Source organism: Halichoerus grypus, chromosome 2 (genome assembly GCF_964656455.1).
Source record: "Halichoerus grypus chromosome 2, mHalGry1.hap1.1, whole genome shotgun sequence".
In the NCBI taxonomy this organism is placed as follows: Eukaryota; Metazoa; Chordata; class Mammalia; order Carnivora; family Phocidae; genus Halichoerus; species Halichoerus grypus.
In genome coordinates, this window is record NC_135713.1 from 110,117,518 (window position 1) to 110,144,879 (window position 27,362).

Here is a 27,362-nt window from a genome sequence, read left to right on the forward strand (position 1 = left end):
CTGCTTTATATCTCTCCCCTGTCACTCTACTTTCTTTGGCAATCTTGACCTTGGGTTAACGTTCCTGAATTCTTTTGCATTTGTTATGTTCTATACAGTACTTCTAATTAACCTTTTATCTAAACTAAAGTCTTATTTTCTTCTTTCTTTCTTGGTTAAAGCTAGAAATACCAGTTTTTAACCAAGGATAGCAACAAAAGAACTCTTCCTCTTTTGTTTTTATCTCAAAGTCTGATATTCCACTAGCTTGGCCCTCGATTCCATTTGTAGCTTGATGTAAGAAAAGGAGGCCTTACTCTGAATGCTTCAACCAATGCTTTTTTTTTAAGATTTTTATTATTTATTTGACACAGAGAGAGAGGGAGAGTACAAGCAGGGGGGGAACGGCAGAGAGAGAGGGAGAAGCAGGCCCCCCGCCGAGCAAGGAGCCAACCGCAGGGCTCGATTCCAGGACCCTGGGATCATGACCCAAATCAAAGGCAGACTCTTAACCGACTGAGCCACCCAGGCGCCCCAACCAAAGCTTTTCTTACAGCATCTTTGAGTGTCAAAGAACCCATAGTTTCAGAGCAAAGTGATCTGAAGAAGTCAAAATGCATCCATTTCCCTCATAAAGGTAGCCTTCCTACTTTAAAGAAAAAGGGAAAAAATGCCCGGAATGTGATATCATTTAAAAACCCAGTTTGGTCTCTTTCAATCTATCCAACCAGAACAAGAGAAAATTCCCAGAGACAGACCTTTGATTTTTTCCTTCAAGGCAGCAACAGAGATACTTTCCCAGAAACAGTTGTAATTCATTATATTCTCAGCAACATTCTTCTGATTATTAGTTAAAATTCTCCCTTCTGTAAAGCAAACCCATTCCACCATATCCCATCATTAATAAAACAAGGAAAAACAGAACCTCTCTTCCTGCCCTACCATCTTTTGAACTGAATTCCTTAAGACGAAGTGTGACATTTGGGCATTTGTCATAGAGTTAAGAAACTCAGCCACATACCATTTTTCCTCTCTTGCAGATACCAAACCATCTCCCAAACAAGAAGGGGCCATACGACACGTTTCCACTTGTCCTTTTCCCCACCCCACCCCACCTTACCCCTCCGAAATGCATGTTGCTCTTTAGTTTCTCACAACACATTAAACTCTCAAGCCTACAAGGAGCATGAATGGAGTAGGGTGGGAGCAGTGCTACAGGGCTGTAGGGGCCAAGGAGAATGGAGAACTCATACCTCTTCCCAGGCAGAGAGCTGCTACACAGCTGTAGCTTGGGAAGGAGGTCCAATGTTGTTTGATCTTCCTATTTTTTAAAAGAAGCAGGAATTCAGAAATCTACTTATTTTACTATTCAAAACTAAAAATTCAAAAGCATTTGTAGAACACTGCATGGACCAAGGCCTGGGGACCTAGTCTACATGTTGTGTATTACATCAAGGTCTGGCCCCCGTGAATAATCCAGAATCTGCACCAAGTGGTAGTGCCATCTCTTCTGTAGCTTCTTCCAGGTCATTTTTCCTGTACTTGGCGACATGATAACTAAAGGAAAAGAAACCATCGATGGACAGGTTTTAAGTTCTGATACTCCAGTGCACTTGTTTTCATCCAGATTTCCTACTTTCTCTATAAGCTCTGTTCCCCTCCTCTCCTGAACCCCAGCCCAAAGAGTCAGCCTGCCCATTCATCCTTTTTCTGGCCAGAGATAACATGCAGCCTTGCTGTCAGCAAAGGGATAACTAAGAAAACTCTCAGGAGGTCCCACTAGTCCCAGATGCTGGAAATAATTTCCTAGCTATATCTCCTGAGATCTCCAGAAAGAGTGCTTCCCTTGGTTTAAAAAAGAAAAAACTACATTGAGTCATATCCTACCAGTCAAAAAGTTCTCCCCTGGAAGTGAATTACGCAGCTTCCCAACCTGAATGAGCCTTTTCACCCCACATCACCCACCTTCCGTGCACTTTGCCCAGCACAGCGCATTTCCATAGCAGCAAGCACTCTTTCAGAGAAGAGAGACTAGTTGTATTATGGTATTTGGCTGTCCACAATCCCACTGTGTAGTTATAACTAGGCAAGGGCTTGTAGATGATCTTAATGAAAATGTGCAAGAAATCAGATATGATACTTGTGTAGTCACAAAGCAGGTTCACCAGAATGAAGAATAAACAGCAACCACAAGTCAGTGACTGCAAAGCATTTTTTCATGTTTGGTTTCTTGTATTTTTACGAAAGAATGGACTCTTTAAGTTAGCCTTGTGGACCTGTGATCTCTCCAGCCCCAGATCACACTTGCATTCATAGTTGTTCCCTGTCAGTAAGATCTTCCCTTCCACCCAATCAATCATCTCAGCTCCCAGTGATTTAACCTTCACTCTAAATCACATTCTTTAAGGTGGTCTGATCACTAAGGCCTTTATTTTGGCCTAACATTTCACTATTCTCAACTTTTGCCACCTTTACCTCTATATCCTGTACTCCCTGTCTATCTTGGTTGGCTTCTGCTCTTGGCCTGCTTCAGGGACCATTGGAGAATATACACATTAAACCCTCGTGCCTACAAGGCTCACCACGCTTCCTAAGCCAGAGTCCTCGCCATACTACCTACTGTTCACGCTTGGCATGTCATGCTCAAATCTGGATGTTTAGGGACGATGCCATTTGGGGTCTGAAAACTGACACCTGAAAGGCTCCACTTCCCACGTGGCCGCAATCTCAAGGATGCACTTGCCTTCTTGACTTAGTTTTTGCTTTTTAATGGCCCACTACTATTCCCTCCTGAAATCACTCTCATACTATTTTCTTATTTTAGAGAATAGATTTGCCTCTTTATTTGTAAATGTCTTTCTTTCTCAGTCCAAACATGAACTCACCACTCCTTTGGTTTTTTTTCCATTTAGAGAGTATGATGTCCTGATATTCCTATTATTAACACACAAGAACCTGGTAAAGTTCTCAAGAATTTTATTCAGTTTTCTTCTTTTGACTTCAACATTCAGCCTGGTCTCCACTCTCAGATGGTGTTTGGACACTCTAAGGTGATGTTTCCCAGCAGGGAGTACAAAGACTTCACAGGCACAACCCCAGCCAGCTTCCTCTCTCACCACGGGCCAGCCAGATGCCCTGCACCCTTTCCTGTAGCCCATCGTCAGGCACAGCCCAAGCTCTAGAACTTATCTGCTTGGGTTCAAATCCTGACACTGCCTCTAGCACTGTGTACCTTCGGTCGGTTTACTCATTAAGCTTTAGTTTAATCCTTCAAAAATGGGGATGATAATCCTAGGTGCCTTGTAAGGATTGTCATGAGGAGGGTGGCTGGGAGGCTCAGTCATTAAGCATCTGCCTTCGGCTCAGGTCATGATTTCAGGGTCCCGGGATCAAGTCCCACATTGGGAGTCTGCTTCTCCCTCTGACCCTCAGTCCTGCTCATGCTCTCTCTCTCAAATAAATAAATAAATAAAATATCTTAAAAAGTTATTTTAAAAAAAGGATTGTCATGAGGATTAAAGAACTGGTATGTGCAAGTGGAACATTCAGCACAGAAACTGGCACACACTAAGTCATCAGCAATCACAGTTTGTTGTTGTTGTTATTGTTGTTTTTAGGACAGGGAGGGGCAGATGGAGGAGAGAGAGAACCCCAAGCAGGCTCCATGCCCAGAAGCGAGCCCGACACCAGCCGATCTCACCACCCTGAGATCATGACCTGAGCCGAAACCAAGTGCTGGATGATCAACCAACTGAGCCACCCAGGTAACCCAGTAATGACAGTTTTTATTGCTACTCTCTCCACCTTTCAGGGTCAGAAAACAACCTGGAGCTTGTCTCAGTCTTAGATGATATGTGCTTCACATCAGCAGTCAAGACATCTTCAGAGGTTCATCCACGACACAGGAATCCGTTCCTCCTCTTAACAACTTTTTTACACATTAATCAAACTAGCCAAAAGCCGACCTATGGCATATTTCAAAAGTTAGGAGTTAGGAAGTACGGTCATAAAATCCAAATCCATGAAATCCAGTGTCCTTAAACATCAGTGGGGAGCCTCTCACCTGGGGAGTAGAATTTGGTCTTGTTCACGGAAAGTAGGCTAGCATGGGTTGGGGGCTGGGGATCTGTGGTCAGCTATACCATAAAAACAATTCCTGCATTCAGATTATCCTTCCAAGTGCCTCCTGGAACTGGCCAATATGCCCATCACCAAAGCTACTTCTTTCTCCTTCATGCCCACACCTGCCTTAAAAAAGTCAGTCAGTCAGGTTTTATTTGGGTGAGAGGTTGTTACATTTTTTAATTTTTCATATTTTTACAAAGTTCTATATATTAAAATAAACAGCAAATCACTACAAACTATTACCAGTAACTATTATTGGTGGATTTATTTTAAGAGATTATAGAAGCCCTATGTTGGAGACTTCTCTGAGTGAACATTTACAGTCCCTAAGATATGATTAAGTCATTTCATCAATATGAAATATAAATAAAATAGTATTTAACCATAAAATAAATGTATTTTTTAACTTGTAAAACGTGGTCAGCTATGCCTATCAGTGAATAGATCAGAGCATGTAATTAAAAAATCTTATGACCTACCCATCCACGTATTAATTTATTAAATAAGTATCAAATCTCCACTAAGAACAGAGCACAGATGAAGGAGCTTCTCAGAGCAATCTACACATGGGAGAGGTAGACATGTGTGCAAAAGCTACAAAGGATGAAAAAGAGTGTGGGTCACAAGGAGAGAATCAAATAAAAACCAGGGAAGAAGGTAGCTGACCTCAACGTTCTAAATTGGATCCCCAGGGTGGTGGCAGGAAGGGACCTCATCAACACTCTCAATCTCAGCAGTATGGTTAAGAGATGAGAGTCTGGGGATGGGAGATAATCACTAAGGCATAGCCTCTATGGGCACATGTGTGAGGGGCCCCTAGTCATATCTTCTGTGCCCACAGGGAAAGTTACATCCAATTCTAGAGTTCTCCTCCCTTCCTCCTGCCTTTTAAGATTCAGACTCCCATTCCAAAACCATGCTGATCCTTGTGAAGATAACTAGTTCAAAATACATTCTGGATTTTCTGATTTGTTCCAAGCTGGTGGTGCTCATGCTGCAATGTTCCCTCCACTGGCCACCAGCAACCTCCTGCCCACCCTCTGAGATTCAGCCCAGGGGTCCTGGACCCTCCTTCCCCCTCCTCCTAACCCCAGGTTCAAGGGCTCGTCCCTCCGCCTTTATATACTCTGTGCTCCTTCTCTGTATACATCAACCACATTGTGCCCTGTTACCTGTGAATTTGGGAATGATATTCAAAACATTTAACAACTGGTGCAGCATAGGCAGTGCCCATCAGAACATAAGATGGCTGCTCCGTACCCATGAGCAGCAACCAGAGTTAGCTTGCTCTGATGTGGCTTTCACCCACAAGACAGTAAGCTCTATAAAAATAAGGGCAAGCTTTTATTCACCAATATATCACCAGTACCCAGCAGGTTTAGTAAAGATTTGTGGATTGAATAAGTCCAAGATTACTTGGAAAAGGAAAGATCATGAGAAGCTTGTGATGAGGATTAGGGCACAGCTTCAAACCACCTCAGCTTGTTATCCTTACATATAACGCTCATGGCATGCCTTACTCGGAGTTTGTACAGCTGTGTAATAGTCAAACTAGGCAAAAGTGAAAGAAAATTATATTCTAGGCTTCCAAAAGTTCATCATGAAGGCCCCCATAGGTGTTAGATGTAGGTAACTAACTAAGCATTCGTAAATTCCAGTCAGTTAGAAAACCTATTACCTTTGGGAACAGCCCCCTAGAGCCCAGTAGGTGTAAATCCATCTCCTATATCTCACTCATACAAATTTTTACTACTTTTCAAAATTTTAAGTAGTCCAACAGATGATGTTTTTAGACGATTGCTGAATTATGATATGTCCCTTTTGTATTATTGGGGGTTAAGTAAAAGAACTTAAGCTTATTTTAAGAATATATAATTGATGAAAAATTCTTCTGGAACACCAAAATTAAAACAGAGGTTAGAAGGTCTTCCAGTAAAACCACACATCAGCCTCACTCTCAAGCATCAATTACGCTGTGTGGTCTCATTACCAAACAAGTCTCAGCTCAAAGGCAATTCTAAGGAGAGCACTACAGTAAAAGACTCTAAAGGCTGCACTTGGTGCCATATGGGCTTCTCCGCTGACATGGCTTTGTTCTGTATTCCAGTTTGGAGAGTCACAAATGGTGACTGGTTCTAAATGCAATGTGTTTTCTTTTCAGTTTTGTAGAATGTGCATGCAGTTTGCTACGGCTCTAAAAAACAAAAAACAGGCATTTCCAGACGTATCATCCTATAGCCATAAAATACTATTTAATCAAAAGCTTGCTTGTGCTACATGAAAAGGAAGTACACAAAACCATGCAGTGTGAAGGTTTGAGGGTGAGTTCTTTAATTTTGTTGAAGGAGGAATTGATTTTGCAGCTACAGAAAAAGTTAAGGGATAGAACAATCCTGGTCAGAAAAAAAGCAAAACTATGGATTTTGTAGTGAAACACAGTCTACCATAACTGATTGTCAGCAGGAAGGTTCTGAGAGCCCATTATAGGAAAAGGACTGGGAAAACACAGAGAAAAGTAATTCCATAATTCTCTCTCAAGCTGTGCACAAAGACGAGGACTGGACGCTCACAGCCTGGTGTTACCATGATTCTCCAAGAGGCTTGTGGGCAAAGATACCAGCCAGCTAGTTCTCCTGGCCTTGAACTAGAAGGTACACCTCTGTCAAGTACTACAGGGCTGCTGCTACTTCTCACAAAATGACAATTAATTCATTCATTCATTAACCAAAATGAAGGTGATTACAGAGAACACAGATGTGGGCATGAAAAACTGCTTCGCTTTAGAAGAGCTGACAGGGAGATTATCTCCTATTTACACAGCACAATGGGAGCAAAGTAATGAACTTTCATAATCGCTGTTTCTAGGTACACATCTTACTAGACCATCTATGTTTTTATATTGAAAATAAAATGCAAACAAACTATTACTAGGAAAGGATCAGGGTGTAAATACTGTATATCCTAAAATCAAAGGAAAGCTAATACTATTCTAAGTATGTACATTTTCATAACCATAGAGAGGAATTATGTTATAATACAGTACATGAATCTTGAAGATCAAAATGTTTTAAAGATCAGCTCAAATACATCATTTTAAAATTTATCTTATCACCTAATTATGTTCATTGTTATACAACTAAAGAGTTATTACAAACAAATAAAATTTTTATAATCTGCATTTTATCTAATAAATCATGTAATACAGTTAGTCATTGAGCCTCTATGTAGTCAACATGGACCCAATAACCCAAGTTCTGGGCATAGTAAGTGCTTAATATAATTTGGTTGTTAGGAATTTATACCAAGAAAGAAAATCTGAAGTGGGTTACTTTATTGATCACTTTATTGCTTTTAGTTGTTCTCTGATGGATAAGAAGTCTATTAAATATCCCTAAATTTTGCACAACACAAACAGCTGTCAGGCCACCCTTGGCCATTTATTATTTTCATCCATTAAAATGATTCCAGTCATGATGACATCCTGTGGGATTAGGACCTTAATAGGAAAGAAGATCTTCAAAAAGTGAAGTTTTCAGCATTGGGCTCCTCATAAGAACAATATTTTAAGAATGAAAAGTTAAAGCTAGTGTGCAGAAAATGGACCCAGAGGGTAAAGTGAGGAGGAGGGAGTGGTCCTCCCAGCAGTGTTCCCACACCCCACACTACCTTTCTTTCATCTTGCTTTGACATCCCCCACTGCAGCATCATTGTTATCTAGAGACTGAGCCAACGCATGCTGACAACCATGTGTGGGTTGCCTAATTACAGTAACCTCAGATTTGGCCACTTGGTAGCCAATTTTCTCTTTATGAAGGAAGGTCTACTAATGATTTATATGATCATCATCATCATTATTAATACCTCAAAGTCAACCCCACCCAGAAATGCTGGGAACTGGTGGGACAGGACATGGGTGGGGCCAGTGTGTACCTTTAAATACCTGTCATCTCAGCACAGGATCCCCTCTCTGAAGGCAGTTCTAGAGTGTTTCAGCCTGTTCATTCTCTCCCTTGACACTGTAGTCTGCTGTTTACTCTATATTTAACTTCTGTTCACCTTTCTGGAAGATTCCAGCCAGCACCATGACTGATGATGAGCTGTCTGCCTTGGTGGTAGATAATGGGTCAGGGATGTGCAAGGCAGGCTTTGGTGGTGACGATGCCCCCCGGGCTGTGTTCCCCTCCATGGTAGGGCGTCCCCGGCATCAGGGCGTCATGGTTGGCATGGGCCAGAAGGACTGCTACGTGGGGGATGAGGCTCAGAGCAAGAGAGGCATCCTGACCCTTAAGTATCCCATTGAACATGGAGTGGTCACCAACTGGGATGACATGGAGAAGATCTGGCACCACACTTTCTACAACGAGCTCCGTGTGGCACCAGATGAGCATCCCATCCTCCTCACCGAGGCACCTCTCAACCCTAAGATCAACCGGGAAAAGATGACTCAGATCATGTTTGAGGCCTTCAATACACCGGCCATGTATGTGGCTATCCAGGCTGTGCTGTCGCTCTATGCCTCAGGGCGGACCACAGGCATCGTGATGGATTCTGGGGATGGGGTTACTCATACTGTGCCCATCTATGAAGGTTATGCCCTGCCTCATGCCATTCTACGCCTGGATCTGGCTGGCAGAGACCTGACTGACTATCTCATGAAGATTCTGACAGAACGAGGCTACAACTTCACCACCACAGCCGAGCGGGAGATTGTTCGTGATGTCAAAGAGAAGCTGTGCTACGTGGCCCTGGACTTTGAGCAAGAGATGGTCAGTGCTGCTGCATCCTCCTCGCTTGAAAGGAGCTATGAGCTTCCTGATGGGCAAGTGATCACCATTGGGAATGAACGCTTTCGATGCCCTGAATCCATTTTCCAGCCTTCCTTTTTGGGCATTGAGTCCAGTGGGATCCATGAGACAACTTTCAACTCTATCATGAAGTGCGATGTAGATATTCGCAAGGATCTATATGCCAACATCGTGTTGTCTGGAGGCAGCACTATGTACCCTGGCATTGCTGACCGGATGCAGAAAGAAATCATAACCCTGGCACCTAGCACCATGAAAATCAAGATCATAGCTCCCCCAGAGAGGAAGTATTCCGTTTGGATTGGGGGCTCCATTCTGGCCAGCCTGTCTACATTCCAGCAGATGTGGATCAGTAAGCAGGAATATGATGAGGCTGGTCCTCCCATAGTTCATAGAAAATGTTTCTGAATGGTCTTCATGCTAATAGGTTTACATTTTTTCCTTTTCTAGGTCATAGTGATGGTACTGCTTTTATCCACTTGCCATTGAGTCAAGATAAATACTCTGCTCTTGCTAGTGTAGAACCAGCAAACTGATTTCCATTAGAGTATTGTGGGCTCCTGCCCAGCTAACTACATCTGACCTTTATCAACTCAAGGAGAATTCTGATACCGTATTCTATTTTCTTCACCTATAGGGTTCAAAGAAATGTTGTCCTGCTTAAATTAAAATGAGTGATCAGGAGTAAAATCATGAGAAATGTCCTTTCAGAATGGATAACTAGCACTTCCAAGCTTTAAAAACTAGTTCGTGCTTTAAATACTTAACAATAAGCTATGTAACCCTATAAAAATGTGTATGTTAGCAAACATGTCTTACTAGTCAGTATTTTTGTTTTGTTTTTCTCCTTTATATAGAGATAATGAATTATATGGGTCAATAATATCCATATATACATAAGCACCAGGGAAATAAAATATTATATCTTACAAGACACTGATAAATCTGGCTGTCTAAACAGCTAATGGAAATTTTTTAACTCCCCAACAGTCACCGTTTTAGTAGCTACATATTTTAATCGTTTCCCTTTTTAAATAAGCATAATGAAACAGCCGATATTCCATTAATGTTGTTTATAAATCAACTAAATTTTCAGCTCAGAGTGGAGTTCTGCTGGTGAAACACATATTTTACTGTCTAACTTAATGAATTTCATTCTACTTGTAAAACAGCAAAACTACAGATAATGCCTAACTTTTAAAATAGAAATGTTGGGGCACCTGGGTGGCTCGGTCAGTTAAGTGTCCAACTCTTGATTTCGGCTCAGGTCATGAACTCAGAGTCGTGACATTAAGCCCCAAGACAAGTCTGCTGGAGATTCTCTCTCACACTCTCAAATAAGTAAATAAAAATAAAATAGAAATGTAATATCAAATTAATGTCATCATGCTAAGGTTTGATAAAGAAAATTTTATTTCTATTTCTTAGCATTACACATCTTGAATAATTTCTGTAGTCCATAATTTGGGTATTTCTCTAATCAAGGATTTCACTATGGGAAAGCATAGTTACAGCTTCTTACTAAATTATAAATTCTAACACCAGCATAGTAATTCCAATTTTGTTCTTCGAAAGATTAGAATAATTCTGCTTTATTACGTCCAGTAACTATAAATACTTCTTCATGCAGAGTATCTCTAAGACACTGACATCTTAGAAAATACTAGTGTATCTTCCTACAATCTCTAAAAATTTTTAATGAACCCAATGATGATTTTCAACTAATTTGAAGGACCAGTATATTTATTTCAATCTATTCTATGATTTCTGATTATCTGAATAACAGAGTTATTTATATCTTTCAGGGTTTTTTCTGAAAAATAAAAATATTTGGGGGCATTGCTTACTAAGGCATCATCAGGTTCTCAGGGAAGACTAATTTCTTCTTTTTTCCTTTTAGTTGGGAAGCTGATACTTGTATTTTAAAAGTCTAAGTTGGAGTCTGTAAGCATTTTTTCTTAAAACAAAACTGTTAAAGAATTTACTTGTTCCTTATTTCCTTTATCTGACAACACAATTTTTAAAAATGCTTTTAACCAAAACTAATCTCCAAAGACACCTTATTTTATAAAACTTGAAGTTTCCTTTCTCCTTCAATTAATTTTAAATAAATTAAAATTGCTTCATACTTGCATGTCTCCTTATTTCCCCTCAATCCTTCCTAAAGAAATGTAGAACAATCCAGAGAGGATCACTTTTTATATGTGTAACCTATTCATCTGTATGTTATAATTTTGCACCTGGTACTTTTGGCCATGTAAACATTAAAAGGCAATTAAAAAAAAAAGATGGCTAGTCAGATAAGGTTATAAATTCCTTGTAATCTCAATTAAAAAGTTGGGTTTTGGGGGGGCGGAGCAAGATGGCGGAGGAGTAGGAGACCTGAATTTCATCTGGTCTCAGGAATTCAGCTGGATAGGGATCAAACCATTCTGAACACCTACAAACTCAACAGGAGATCGAAGAAAAGAATGGCAACAACTCTCTGAACAGAAAAGCGACCACTTTCTGGAAGGTAGGAGGTGCGGAGAAGTGAATCCGAGGTGATATTCGGGAGGATAGACGGCGGGGGAGGGGCCTCCTTCTGTGGCTTCTGGCAAGTGATAGAGCCACGGAGCACAAAATCGGACCTTTTAGAAGTCGGCTCCACTGAGGGACGTCGCTCCAGTGGCTAAGCGGGGGGTGTAACCCTCGTGGGACAGTGTGGTCTCAGGACCCTCGGGGTCACAGAAAGACCGGGGGTGCCTGAGTACGGCAGAGCTCCCAGGTATCGGAGCAGGGAAGCCGGCTGCAGAGACAGAGCCGAGGCGTGGGCTCTCAGCTCGGGGTTGACGTAAACCGTGATCCGCGGCACAGTCGGGCCACTGCTCCTCCAGCAGGGACCCAACAAGTGGCAGATCCGTGGAGACTCCCTTTCCTCCCCCAGGGAGGAGAGGCGCGGGAATGCACCGCAGGGATCTGCGGGGTTTGGAGACTCCACACGGGGTCGGGTGCCAGAGATAGAAACGCGCAGTCACAGGCCGGGTGAGCACGGAGTGCAGCCGGAGACCAGGGAGACGGGAGTGACTGACGGCTTTTCTCTGGGGGCGCACTGAGGAGCGGGCCCCGAGTTCTCGGCTCCTCTGGGGCGGAGATTGGGAGGGCACCATTTTCACTCTCCGCCTCCAAAGCTGTACAGAAAGCTTGCAGGGAACAAAAGCTCCTGAAAGCAAACCCAAGCAGATTACTTAGCCCAGACCGGGCAAGGGCGGGGCAATTCCGCTTCCGGCAAAGACATTTGGGAACCACGGCAACAGGCCCCTCCCCCAGAAGATCAGCAAGAACAGCCAGCCAAGACCAAGTTTACCGATCAATGAGAATGGCAGAACTCCAGCGCTCGGGGAATACTGCACATAGAATCCATGGCTTTTTTGCCATGATTCTTTAGTCTTTCAAAGTTAATTTTTTTTTAACTGTCTTTTTTTTTTTTAATTTTTCTTTTTCCCCTTTTCAACCAACATCTTATCAATCCCTTTTTTAAAAAACATTTTTATTTTTCATTTTTAGAGTCATATTCTATCCCTTCATACTAGTTACCCTTATTTCTGGCATATATATATATAGAAGTTGTTCTCTCTTTAAAATTTTGAGATAGTTTCTTCTAAGAGATCAAAATATACCCTAAATCTCTAGTGTATGGCTTTGTTCTAGTCTCCTGCCTGATCACATTCTCTCCCTTCTTTTTTCTCTTTTTTTTTAAATCCTCTTCTTTCATTTTTCAAACAACTTCTTATTAATTCCTTTTTTAAAATTTTTTATCATTTTCATCTTTACAGTCATATTCCATCCCTTCATCATATCAACCCTTATTTTTGTACATATATAAATTTTTCTTTCTTTAAAATGTTGGGAGGCACTTTCTTCTAACAGACCAAAATACACCCAAAATCTAGTGTATGGCACTGATCTGTGCACCAGCCTGATCATATTTGATCATATTCTGATTTTTTTTGTTTTGTTCTGCTTTTGTTTGTTTTTATCTTTTTCTTTTTCTTTTTTATTTCTTTTTCTTTTTTCTTTCTTTCCCTTTCTTTTCCCCTGGCTTCAGGTCTTTTCTGATTTGTTTAGAGTATATTTTCCGGGGACATTGTTACCCTGTTAGCATTTTGTTCTCTCATTCATCTATTCTCCTCTGGACAAAACGACAAGACGGAAAAAATCACCTCAACAAAAAGAACAAGAGGCAGTACCAACTGCCAGGGACCTAATCAATACGGACATTAGTACGATGTCGGATCTAGAGTTCAGAATCATGACTTTAAAGATACTAGCTGGGCTTGAAAAAAGCATGGAAATTATTAGAGAAACCCTTTCTGGAGAAATAAAAGAACTAAAATCTAACCAAGTCGAAATCAAAAAGGCTATTAATGAGGTGCAATCAAAAATGGGGGCGCTAACTGCTAGGATAATGAGGCAGAAGAGAGAATCAGTGATATAGAAAACCAAATGACGGAAAATAAAGAAGCTGAGAAAAAGAGAGATAAACGACTACTGGATCACAAGGGCAGAATTCGAGAGATAAGCGATACCATACGACGAAACAACATTAGAATAATTGGGATCCCAGAAGAAGAAGAAAGAGAGAGAGGGGCAGAAGATATATTGGAGCAAATTACAGCAGAGAACTTCCCTAATTTGGAGAAGGAAACAGGCATCAAAATCCAGGAGGCACAGAGAACCCCCCTCAAAATCAATAAAAATAGGTCAACACCCCAACATCTAATAGTAAAACTTACGAGTCTCAGAGACAAAGAGAAAATCCTGAAAGCAGCTCGGGAGAAGAGATCTGTAACTTACAATGCTAGAAACATTAGATTGGCAACAGACCTATCCACAGAGACCTGGCAGGCCAGAAAGGACTGGCATGATATATTCAGAGCACTAAATGAGAAAAATATGCAGCCAAGAATACTATATCCAGCTAGGCTGTCATTGAAAATAGAAGGAGAGATAAAAAGCTTTCAGGACAAACAAAAACTAAAGGAATTTGCAAACACGAAACCAGCCCTACAACAAATATTGAAACGGGTCCTCTAAGCAATGAGAGAGCCTAAAAGCAACATAGACCACAATGGAACACAGACATTATACAGTAACAGTCACCTACAGGCAATACAATGGCACTAAATTCCTATCTTTCAATAGTTACCCTGAATGTAAATGGGCTAAATGCCCCAATCAAAAGACACAGGCTATCAGATTGGATTAAAAAACAAGACCCATCGATATGCTGTCTGCAAGAGACTCATTTTAGACCCAAAGACACCCCCAGATTGAAAGTGAGGGGGTGGAAAACCATTTACCATGCTAATGGACACCAAAAGAAAGCTGGGGTGGCAATCCTTATATCAGACAAATTAGATTTTAAACCAAAGACTGTAATAAGAGATGAGGAAGGACACTATATCCTACTTAAAGGGTCCATCCAACAAGAAGATCTAACAATTGTAAATATCTATGCCCCTAATATGGGAGCAGCCAATTATATAAGGCAATTAATAACAAAAGCAAAGAAACACATTGACAACAATACAATAACAGTGGGGGACTTTAACACCCCCCTCACTGAAATGGACAGATCGTCTAAGCAAAAGATCAACAAGGAAATAAAGGCTTTAAATGACACACTGGACCAAATGGACTTCACAGACATATTCAGAACATTCCATCCCAAAGCAACGGAATACACATTCTTCTCTAGTGCCCATGGAACATTATCCAGAAGAGATCACATCCTAGGTCACAAATCAGGTCTCAACCAATACCAAAAGACTGGGATCATTCCCTGCCTATTTTCAGACCACAATGCTTTGAAACCAGAACTCAATCACAAGAGGAAAGTCAGAAAGAACTCAAATACATGGAGGCTAAAGAGCATCCTACTAAAGAATGAATGGATCAACCAGGAAATTGAAGAAGAATTTTAAAAATTCATGGAAACCAATGAAAATGAAAACACAACTGTTCAAAATCTTTGGGATGCAGCAAAGGCAGTCCTAAGAGGAAAGTATATAGCAATACAAGCCTTTCTCAAGAAACAAGAAAGGTCTCAAATACAAAACCTAACCCTACACCTAAAGGAGCTGGAGAAAGAACAGCAAATAAAGCCTAAACCCAGCAGGAGAAGAGAAATAATAAAGATTAGAGCAGAAATCACTGAAATAGAAACCAAAAGAACAGTAGATCAACAAAACTAGGAGCTGATTCTTTGAAAGAATTAACAAGATTGATAAACCCCTGGCCAGACTTATCAAAAAGAAAAGAGAAATGACCCAAATCAACAAAATCATGAATGAAAGAGGAGAGATCATAATCAACACCAAAGAAATACAAACAGTTATAAGAACATAGCATGAGCAACTCTATGCCAGCAAATTAGATAACCTGGAAGAAATGGATGCATTCCTAGAGATGTATCAACTACCAAAACTGAACCAGGAAGAAATAGAAAACCTGAACAGACCTATAACCACTAAGGAAATTGAAGCAGTCATCAAAAATCTCCCAACAACCAAGAGCCCAGGGCCAGATGGCTTCCCAGGGGAATTCTACCAAACATTTCAAGAAGAATTAATACCTATTCTTCTGAAACTGTTCCAGAAAATAGTCATGGAAGGAAAACTTCCAAACTCATTTTATGAGGCCACCATTACCTTGATCCCCAAACCAGACAAAGATCCCATCAAAAAGGAGAATTACAGACCAATATCCTTGATGAACATGCATGCAAAAATTCTCACCAAAATACTAGCCAATAGGATCCAACAGTACATTCAAAGGATTATTCACCACGACCAAGTGGGATTTATCCCTGGGCTGCAAGGTTGGTTCAACATCCGCAAATCAATCAACGTGATACAATACATTAACAAAAGAAAGAACAAGAATCATATGATCCTCTCAACAGATGCAGAAAAAGCATTTGACAAAGTACAGCATCCTTTCTTTGCCAGAGTCCAGCTCCAGCCGGGGTGGGTCTCTCATAGGAAAGGATGGCGTCAGCGAATGAGGAGACACAGACACAGGATCAGGTTGCAAGCATCTCCTCCTGACAGCCTCGGAGGAACTTTATTTATATGTTAGGATATTTTTGATTTTCCATATTTTCGTAACATGTGATTATGTTTTTTTTACAATTTATCAATATAATCTTAGATCATTTTCTGGCTTACAGACATAGCCTTCTTTCATTTTTCCTTTGTAATGATTAACATGACCTTTATTGATTTCCGCTTATTGACTTTCGCTAAAACTAAAAAACAGTACACAAAGAGAAAGGTGCTAGACAGAGCGTGACCATCTTGTTATTTTGTTCTATAGAAACTAATTCTTCGTGGAATTAGTTTCATTATGATTGCTTATATAGGCGTAACTAAGATGAGTAGTCACTTTATCATGAAACCCCAGAAATATTCCCACAATTATAAAGATTGCCATAAACAAAATGAAAGAGAATAGCAGGAGCCAGCCCAGAAATATTCCCACAATTATAAAGATTGCCATAAACAAAATGAAAGAAAATAGCAGGAGCCAGCTGTGGAGTCTCCTGTTTTCAGGATCGTCCCCCATACTTGGATCTTGTCAAACAGCATGAGTAGCTTGGCTCGCACCATTTCTTGATCAAAACTCTTCAGAGTATAGGGATAGAGGGTATATACCTTAATATCATAAAAGCCATCTATGAAAAACCTACAGCGAATATCATTCTCAATGGGGAAAAACTGAGAGCTTTCCCCCTAAGGTCAGGAATGCGGCAGGGATGTCCACTAACACCACTGCTATTCAACATAATATTAGAAGTCCTAGCCACAGCAATCAGACAACAAAAAGAAATAAAAGGCATCCAGATTGGCAAAGAAGATGTCAAACTCTCACTCTTTGCAGATGATATGATACTTTATGTGGAAAACCCAAAAGACTCCACCCCAAAACTGCTAGAACTCATACGGGAATTCAGTCGAGTGGCAGGATATAAAATCAATGCACAGAAATCAGTGGCATTCCTATACACCAACAACAAGATAGAAGAAAGAGAAATTAAGGAGTCGATCCCATTTACAATTGCACCCAAAACCATAAGATACCTAGGAATAAATCTAACCAAAGAGGCAAAGGATCTGTACTCAGAAAACTATAAAATACTCATGAAAGAAATTGAGGAAGACACAAAGAAATGGAAAAACGTTCCATGCTCATGGATTGGAAGAACAAATATTGTGAAGATGTCAATGCTACCTAGAGCAATCTACACATTCAATGCAATCCCCATCAAAATACCATCCACTTTTTTCAAAGAAATGGAACAAATAATCTTAAAATTTGTATGGAACCAGAAAAGACCCCGAATAGCCAGAGGAATGTTGAAAAAGAAAAGCAAAGCTGGCGGCATCACAATTCTGGACTTCCAGCTCTATTACAAAGCTGTCATCATCAAGACAGTATAGTACTGGCACAAAAACAGACACATCGATCAATGGAACACAATAGAGAGCCCAGAAATGGACCCTCAACTCTATGGTCAACTCATCTTCGACAAAGCAAGAAAGAATGTCCAATGGAAAAAAGACAGTCTCTTCAACAAATGGTGTTGGGAAAATTAGACAGCCACATGCAGAAGAATGAAACTGAACCATTTCCTTACACCACACACAAAAATAGATTCAAAATGGTTGAAAGATCTAAATGTGAGACAGAAGTCCAACAAAATCCTAAAGGAGAACACAGGCTGCAACCTCTTCCACCTCAGCCACAGCAACTTCTTCCTAGAAACATCGCCAAAGGCAAGAAAAGCAAGGGCAAAAATGAACTCTTGGGACTTCATCAAGATAAAAAGCTTTTGCACAGCAAAAGAAACAGTCAACAAAACCAAAAGACAACCAACAGAATGGGAGAAGATATTTGCAAATGACATATCAGATAAAGGGCTAGTATCCAAAATCTATAAAGAACTTATCAAACTCAACACCCAAAGAACAAAGAATCCAATCAAGAAATGGGCAGAAGACATGAACAGACATTTTTCCAAAGAAGACATCCAAATGGCCAACAGACACATGAAAAAGTGCTCAACATTGCTCGGCATCAGGGAAATCCAAATCAAAACCTCAAGGAGATACCACCTCACACCAGTCAGAATGGCTAAAATTAACAAGTCAGGAAATGACAGATGTTGGCGGGGATGTGGAGAAAGGGGAACCCTCCTATACTGTTGGTGGGAATGCAAGCTGGTGCAGCCACTCTGGAAAACAGTATGGAGGTTCCTCAAAAAGTTGAAAATAGAGCTACCATACGATCCAGCAATTGCACTACTGGGTATTTGCCCCAAAGATATAAATGTAGGGATCCGAAGGGGTAGGTGCACCCCGATGTTTATAGCAGCAATGTTCGCAATAGTCAAACTGTGGAAAGAGCCAAGATGTCCATCGACAGATGAATGGATAAAGAAGATGTGGTATATATATGCAATGGAATATTATGCAGCCATCAAAAGGAATGAGATCTTGCCATTTGCAACGACGTGGATGGAAGTGGAGGGTGTTATGCTGAGCGGAATAAGTCAATCAGAGAAAGACATGTATCATATGACCTCACTGATATGAGGAATTCTTAATCTCAGGAAACAAACTGAGGGTTGCTGCAGTGGGGGGTGGGGTGGGAGGGATGAGATGGCTGGGTGATAGACATTGGGGAGGGTATGTGCTATGGTGAGCACTGTGAATTGTGCAAGACTGTTGAGTCACAGATCTGTACCTCTGAAACAAATAATGCAATATATGTTAAGAAAAAAAAAGAAGAAGAAAAAGAAGATAGTAGGAGGGGAAGAATGAAGGGGGGGGACTTGGAGGGGGAGATGAACCATGAGAGATGATGGACTCTGAAAAACAAACTGAGGGTTCTAGAGGGGAGGGGGGTGGGAGGATGGGTTAGCCTGGTGATGGGTATTAAAGAGGGCACATTCTGCATGGAGCACTGGGTGTTATGCACAAACAATGAACCATGGAACACTACATCAAAAACTAATGATGTAATGTATGGTGATTAACATAACAACAAAAAATTTTTTAAAAAGTTGGGTTTTCGTGGATGAACTAGTCTTCAGGTAATTAGTAGGCAGAGGTAATGGCAATAATAATATCTATCATAATATGCACTGCAACACTTTCCATTTGCAGAGTAGTTCTCACAAACACTCTGACCTACATTCCCAATTACCAGAAAACACATACCTCAGCACGCACAGAAAATTTATGGGACAGGTAAGGTGAACTTCCAAGAGAGAACTATTGAGCCCTGAATCACCAGATAAAATACAAATTCTATAATGCAAACAAAAATTTAAACCTAGGGTCTTTGGATATTCTCCTGTTTATCAACATTGACTGGCTAATGGATGAATTTAATGAGGTAAACTTCAACTTCATATTATAGAGTCAATGCCATCTATTTAGGTAATATAACTGACTTGTTTTCCACCAGTAGTTCACCAGGAGGGACAACTCGGAGGTAACCTTCACAAATGAATTTCATACCATTGTGATTCCCACTCTAACCCTGCATAGCAGTCTAGGGCTGGAGTTGCACCACAATTCCCATCTCCCACAAAAAATCCATTACTTCCTACTCACAGATAACATTTTCCTGAAAGCATCCATGATCCAAAGTCAATATCGACACTACTCTTCCCTAACTTTCAGATGTGCTTATTTTTCAGTAGTGAGATAAAACCCATGCTAGGATGCAGGCTGAGCCTTACATTCACAATTCTGAGAATTTACAGAAGGGGCTAGACATGAGTATTACATTTTTCAGATAATCAAAGAATAATCCTTTGAGGTGACAAGGGCCTTACCACATTTATTCACTCGTTTTGTAACTATAAATTCAATGTCATATGCCATACTTTACTAGAAACATGTTTCAAGAACCTTGGGGAATTAACAATTCAGTAGTGGGGGAAAACTATGTGCAGTAGAAAGTCATATGATCTCAGGGTGGCTCCTAGTCTAAACTCAGTCCAAGGTACTAAGTACTATGAGAATTCAAATAAGGACATTTCAAGCCAGGTGATCAAAGAATGGTTCACCAAGTAGAGGGAGTCACTGAGTTAAGTCTTAAAGCACATCTGAGTTGTACTGAACATAAACACTCATCTTAGATGGCTCTGGCACCATTATGATCACTGGTTGGTAGGGGATTAATTCTTATTTTGAATGCTTCCATTGGACTATGCTAGAAGCTGTAAAGAAGCACATATCCTTTAAGGCTCAATTCAACTGTCACCTCTTCTACAGAGCCTTTTCTAGCCTTCCTTCCCTCTTTTGCAAAAAAGAAGAAAGGAGAAGGAAGAAAAGAAAGAAGAAGAAGAAGAAGAAGAAGAAGAAGAAGAAGAAGAAGAAGAAGAAGAAAGAAGAAGAAGAAGAAGAAGAAGAAGAAGAAGAAGAAGAAGAAGAAGAAGAAGAAGAAAGAAGAAGAAGAAGAAGAAAGAAGAAGAAGAAGAAGAAGAAGAAGAAGAAGAAGAAAAAGAAAAGAAAGAAAGAAAGAAATAGAAAGAAAGAAAGAAATAGAAAGAAATAGAAAGAAAGAAAGAAAGAAAGAAAGAAAGAAAGAAAGAAAGAAAGAAAGAGAAAAGTGACAAGCTACTCCTTTGAGCTCCCACTGTATCATTTTCATGCCCTCAGCATTGCACATATAATATGTATCCACACTCTCCCACTCTTACCCATCAACAAGCACCTGGAGGACAGAGACAGGGACAGTATTTATCTACCTGTGAAGCTTCTAGGATTTTCCTAGTACCCAGAACATAGTACTAACTCAATAAATATGGTTGGAATAAATAAACTAGTGAGTTCATGGATTCTGATGTACATCGTTAACAACATGGTTCTACCTTATCTGTTTACCACCCTAGTCTCAGCGCTTTGTCTGCTAGTGTCTACCACTTTTTTGGTGTTATCTTTCCTGTGAGGCATATTTTCTCTTTTTTCTTTCTTCCTCTCCTCTTTTTCCTTTCCCATCAACTTCTCCCATGCTTCTCAATATGCAGATCAGTATTTTTAAAGTTTTTGCTTGTCAATAAAAGTTTCCTATTCTTCTGATTGGTCAAAGCATTAGTCAACTTTATCTTTTGGAGTACATGCTAGCTATATAGCTGCTGACATTTTAGCCAAAAAAAAAAAAGAGAGAGAGAGAGAGGGAAGGAAGGAAGGGAGGAAGGGAAGGAGGGAGGGAGAAAGGAAAGGAGGGAAGGAAGGGAAGGGGAGAGAAAGGGAGGGAGGGAGGGAAGGAAGGAAGCCCTTCAGTGAATATAATAGTATATTCAGCTCTTCTAATCTACTTGCATTCTTGCTGATATTTTTCTCTTGTTTTCTAAGCTCCAAATCGCTCCAGAATTGAGTTTTAGGCATCTGACTCCCTAATAACGCAGACACTATAATATATTGAAATGCTTTTCTGGTAACTATTCACAGGCTCCTTCCAGAATTTACAAAAGATTCCTTTCAAAAAATGCTTTTTGAAGTTAGAAGCTAAGCATGTGGTTTGCCCAATACTGCTTCCAGATGTTGATAAGTACAGTTGGAATGTCTTTAGGGATATATATGTATATATCAGTAGAGAGACTGCTCATTAAAATTAATTGATACTTTAAGACTTCCTTTTTAAATATGAAAGGACCTGTCTGAACTATAGCTGTCATTTTTTTAAAGCTAACACCATAAGTAATAAAGACTATAGAGCCTCCATGAGTGGCCTGCCTTGTTTTTCATCCCATTCCAAATCTGCTGTTCTAACAACCTTATAATTTTTGGGTTCAGTTAAATCCAGGCAACAGATGTGCTAGTATGAGATGATGACAGATATTTTATCTAGGCAACACCCTAACACCACTTGAAAAATAAAAATCTTATTTAATTGGCTATTTGACAACATGTAAGGCAAAAGCCAAGTTGTTCTCTCTGGAATTAGGAATGAGGAATTTCTAACCATATACATACCATGTGAGACAGTGTCTGGTGAATGAAGGAGAAGATACACAGGCCCAGCAAGAGGGATTAAAATTCCTGCTCATATCCCCTTCGTGAGTGTATTACAGTTAAGAGAAGTCTTTCCTAGCTGTTTTATAGGTTGGGGTGAACAGAAAAAGCCAGACACTAATGTGGTATTTTAACTCCATGGCTCCTACATGTTCTTTATGACCCACTCAGAATGTCCCTAGATATCATTCTCTCTTCTTTTAATTGAGAAATAGTAGCTACTCAACATTGTTTATTTTTTCCATTTCTGGATAATGAAGGAAAAGCTGGTCTCATCAGTGAAGACAAAGTTATCTTCACCAGTGGGAATGCTGGGGTCTTCTAGAGCAATCCGCAGTGTTTATAGTTCATAAATGGAAGGTTTCCATGGAAATATCAGCTTTTTCTGAATCTCCAGTTACCAGAGTGATTTAGCAGTTTATTGTATGTGAAATCTATAACTTCTAGGTAATGAGGTGGTGAAATGCTAGAAGAAATATAGAACATGCCCCTATTTATTATAAAAATGGCATTAAGTCAATGATGAGAATCAAAACATTACATCCTTGGCTGAATAGCCAACTTTATCAAAATGGAAGAAATTATCTGCAGCAAAAACAAATACAAAATGTACAACTTTTTAAATTTCTATGGACTCAGGGAAACAAAATTTGGAGCAGAGAAAATTATATAATGAAAAAGAAGGAAATAATAAAATAACAATTAAAAGACCATTCTTCCATTTTACCTGGTCTTAGTGCTACTTTATTAATGTTTGATACTAGGTATGCCACTTAGGGATTTTTTTCTAATCAGCCAAAATTACAAATAATAAAAAACAAAATTATAAATCACTATGGTAGTATGAAATATGAATCAACAAACCTTTGCAACAACTGGTATAGTGGGGAAAAGGAAGAAAGGAAGAGAAGGAGTTGAGACTATGAATGACTCCCATCACAAAGTTTAAACCAACCCCAATTTGAGTTGTGAATCCTTCCATATTGGAGTCACTGTGGCCAGTCGGTTTGACCGCTCTTCAAACATGGGCCCCACAGAGGGACTCTTACCACTCACAAAGTCAGGTACGCAGGGTAGGTACAGCACACACTAACTGTTTCATTTGGTTTTTGTCTTGATTTTTAGCTGACCAGTAACTGAATGCTCCTTTAATTTAGCAAGAATTCCCTTTTGTGTGAATACTGGTGAGAGGCAAGGCCCAGGCTCATACTCATTCATTAGCACCTACAGCTTATGCTGTCTATCAGAGTTCCATCTTGAGATTTTGACACTTGGAACCTGAGAAAGTGACCCAAAAATGCAAGAACTCTTGAGAAATTATTCACAGCCTCAGTGACATAGGGAAGCCATCAATGGCTATGGATGGTTCCATGGTAAGAATCCTAAACAGGCTATTACTTTGCCATGACTACAGCTAATTTTCTTATTTTCTAAACTCTTTACTTAGTTTCTGCCCATTTTCCAGGAATGGAATCTGTTATCTCATCATCCTTCCAAAAATGCCTTTCCTGGCTGAAGCTATCTAACATCAGTTTCTCTTACTTGAAATCAAGCATGTTGATTGAAACATATTTTGATACCAGGGAATGAAATTGCAGGTTATAGACCCTTAAAGAAATGGGCAAATTAGGACTGGTCATCTGGCCTGATTTCAGGCCAAAGGCAGTAAAAATCCCACTAATGTTCAGTAAAGAGAATCTTGCAGCTCATGGCAAACAATGGAGAAATAGTTCACTAAAATATTCCCTGGAATCACTTAAAATGTAGTGCTTTTTGAAGCCAAGGCTGTGGGGGACGAGGCTTTTCCTGTCATGGAACAATATAAAAGATATGAGTAATTCTGTGTGGATAAGTGGATGGCTTCTTCTGTTGGCTCCAGCCAGTTATAAAGAAAGAGCAACAAACTCAAATCACTAGATAGATATATCAAAGCACAAACTAAGCTAAAAAAAATCTTTGTCTCATAGAGACATAAGACTGAAGTATCTAACTAACAAATCCCAATGACTGAATTCATACATTCAGTAGGCCTCTCAAGTTAAATTTGAGCAATAATGGAAAAGAACGGGACCCCCTAACAACTGGAGTGGAGTTTTTAGGATTTGAGAACTTGGAGGCCCCAAATATCCAGTCACACCCCATTGTAGTCACAGCAACCTCTTTTCCTTATCCAGTGAGGCCTTTATCATTGGGTTGCACAGACATGAATGAAACAGCCTTAACTGACAGAGGTAGCTGGAAAGGAAAAGCTAATTTTATCAGTTAGGGTTCTTGTAGGTAACATATAGAATACCCAAAGGATTTCAACTGAAGAGAATTTAATCTAAAACTATTTACAGAGGTCTGGGAAGGACTAAGGAAGCACTAAGGATGATGAGGCAACCAATGCTAGCACCAAGAGGAAGCCATCATTATCATTAAGCCCAAAGGATCAAGGAAACAGAACGGTGTGACCAGAACCCAATGAGAGCTGTCAGGCAAGAGGACCACCCAATACGAACTACAGTTATAGAAGAATACAGTCCCTGGCAAAAGAAGAAAGATTTGGGAAAATAAAAACTCTAAACTCTCCTCCCCTTCACTCCCCAGGATCCTCTGTCTCCCACTGATCTAAACCAATAAAAAGCCAGAGGTCACGGGAGGCCAGGTGATGTAATCCTTAGAGGTTAGCCTATGAAAGCACACAGCAAGACAGAGAAGATAAATAGATAGGAAGGAGCAAACGCACGACAACCAGCACGCCAATTCTTTCACCCCACACCATAGTCACTCCTACTATTTCTAGACCTAGAGTCAGAGGCCAACATGACTGAGGGTGCTCACTTCTGAAGTCAAAATCTAGACGAAAAAGCTTATATGCAAGAAAAAGTAATTCTATGACTTTGCTAGTCTCTTCAGAGAAAAACCTTGGAAATCTGTGTACAAAGGGTGCTCTACTCTTTGCAAAGAGAAAAATCTGATGTAAACAGTGCCATGCTAAGGAGGGAAAACCATAGTTTTACATCAGGCTGAAGTTATACTTATGAATTTTCCTAGTGAGGGTACTTGATTTAATGGGATAGCTTTAATAGCTGGGTGGTGGCTCTAGCTATGGCCACAATAACTGATGGAAGCATGGACTAAGTGGTGGACCCTATTAGATGACGTTGGGATCCTAGAAATTCCATACTGTAATATAGAGGTAGGAATCAAAAGATTTCACAAGATAGGAATAACAGAGTAGACTGATCATATGCTCTCCCCAATTATATTCCTCTAGAAAACCTAGAGAATTCACCCTTCCCCAAGCCCTTGAGAAATACTTTGGAATGGAACCTACAGCCTCACTGAACAATTCCTACCTGGTGTGTTGTTCAGTGGGGCACATTTCCTGAGTTTTCAGATAAGGACCTACACCAAGGGAAGAATGACTGTGGAATGAAGGTGACATGCTTCACATGAATTCACTGGGCAGATGGAATAGAATTTCAGTTAAAAGCGAACATTTGCTTGGAACTTTTAAAGCATCAACCACTCACATTGGTAAAGTCTGTTCTCTTTGAAAATACAGTGTGAGAAATTTTTGACATTTGAAATTTTTATTTCCAGCCCCAGCAATATTAAGGCTTACAGCTTGAGAAAGGAAACACATGCTTTAAAATGTGATGAAATATCAGGCCATTCCAGGGAATATGCTTGAGTAACTTAATATAACTCTAACAAGACTTAAGAGTAGAGATAACCCAAAGGATTCATCTTCCAAAGGAAAATCTGCAGTATTTCCACTAAGTCCTTGTTTAATTCTTTCATAAATTGACCAATTATACATTGGCAACACTAATAAAATGAGGTATAACATATTTAGCTATATTTATTTCAAAAAATAAAGAAAAAATGGCATAAAAAAAGAAAAAATGGCATAAATAAGCACTCTTATGTAGAATCTTTCTAGAAAGGCTAATAGGACTACCCACTAAAAAAATTCAAATCTATTAAAACTAAGAAATAACTCAACCCTTCATGATTAGGCTTGAATTTAAATAACAAAACAGATTGAACACTTCAAATTGAAAAGGAAAACTCCAAGGAAATTATATAAAACAGGTTGACACTATATAAAACTCTTGAGTTTTCAATAAAAAACCAAATCAACATTATCATTTCAATTCACTAAGGACAGACAATTCCAAAAATGATTTAGTCTTTGCTCCTGGATTTATGATGGAACTTCCCACTTCTTATGCTTGCTAAGTGATTTGAAAAATCTCATCACAATACTTCCTTAGAAATCTCAGACAGGGACACACTGTATCTCTCAGTTCTGAGTCAATATATACATCTGTCCAATCCAACAAGACATTCCATGTCCTTGGCTAGAATAATAAAATGAGAAATTGAAAAGAGAAAATGAAATTGACTTCTGGTGGCTTCTCTACTCTCCCATATGGAGTGCATACAAATGTGCTCTGACTCCTTCATCTGACTTCCTAAAAGAGTCTTAGAATTTCAATAAATCCAGAATAATACAAAACACACATTTCAGAAAAGTAAAGAGACCTGTTTCTAAGGCCTCTGAGTTTGCTCCAAATCACAATGCAAGCTGTAAACAACTGGGCAGCTCCCTTTAATTATGTGTGCCATATGTGTTCCTAGCATTTAATGACTTCTTTTTCACAAGAGCTTCTATCCCTTTTAGAATGACTGCACATTGTATTAAAACATCTAAGGTTAGCTCTTGGTTTTTTGGTTTCAAAACCAGAATGCGACCAGGAAAGACAAAGTAAACTCAAACAGGTAGTAATACAGGTTATTCAAAAAGACTGAACACTGACAAATGTAGTACTGCTCAGTAACTAGGTTACTAGGTTACTAACCTGTGGTCAAGAAGTCATGTTGGAACCAACTCTTCCTCACGCCTTGAGGAAATGAAGGAAGGCATTGTAGCTGTCTGTCTATCTAGCCACCAACAGTGACTCCCTCCAAGGATCTGGGGTAAATCAGAGGACAGGACTGATAAGCACTAAGACGTGAGGAACACACACATTATTGGTCCTACCTTAAACCACTTGCTGAGTGAGGAAGAGTAGCAAGTAGACTCTTGGGTCAGACCCACTACTCACTGTGCGGATTTGGACATGTAAATTAACCTCCCCAGAACTCAGGTTCCTCATCTGTAAGCTAAATCTAATAGTAGAACCTATCTCATAGGATTACTGGGCTGATTCAATGAAATTACATGCTACAAGTGTGAGCACCGTGCCGGGCACACAGGTAAAAGGATATGGATACTATTTATTAATGACGGTCATAAATATGCCTAGAGTAAACAGAAACCAGAGAGAAAAAACAAAATAAATATCACCAGTATCCTTCTGCAGGCAGATCCATAGCTCTTTTAGTG

The 27,362-nt window shown here is 39.8% G+C and overlaps 1 protein-coding gene and 1 long non-coding RNA gene across 3 annotated transcripts in view; one reads left to right on the forward strand and one right to left on the reverse strand.

Annotated features, from left to right (window-relative positions):
* LOC144380981 (uncharacterized) overlaps positions 1–26,902 on the reverse strand; it is a 250,193-nt gene extending 223,291 nt beyond the window's left edge. The window contains exon 1 of the long non-coding RNA XR_013445363.1: positions 26,836–26,902. This is a non-coding gene — a long non-coding RNA (uncharacterized LOC144380981). The remainder of the gene's footprint in view (positions 1–26,835) is intronic.
* ACTBL2 (actin beta like 2) lies at positions 8,187–9,317 on the forward strand. Of its 2 annotated transcripts, XM_078066409.1 has the most exons (2): positions 8,187–8,315; positions 8,442–9,317. In XM_078066409.1, exons 1-2 carry the CDS (start codon positions 8,187–8,189, stop codon positions 9,315–9,317), a joined length of 1,005 nt encoding a protein of 334 aa, XP_077922535.1. The 2 variants fall into 2 exon arrangements, with proteins under 2 accessions (XP_077922535.1, XP_035928177.1); XM_036072284.2 differs by having other exon boundaries at positions 8,187–9,317.
* Positions 26,903–27,362: the final 460 nt, after the last annotated feature.

Bases quoted from the DNA above. Each gene is read 5' to 3' on its own strand.
- ACTBL2 (XM_036072284.2), top strand. From the start codon at position 8,187: ATGACTGATGATGAGCTGTCTGCCTTGGTGGTAGATAATGGGTCAGGG.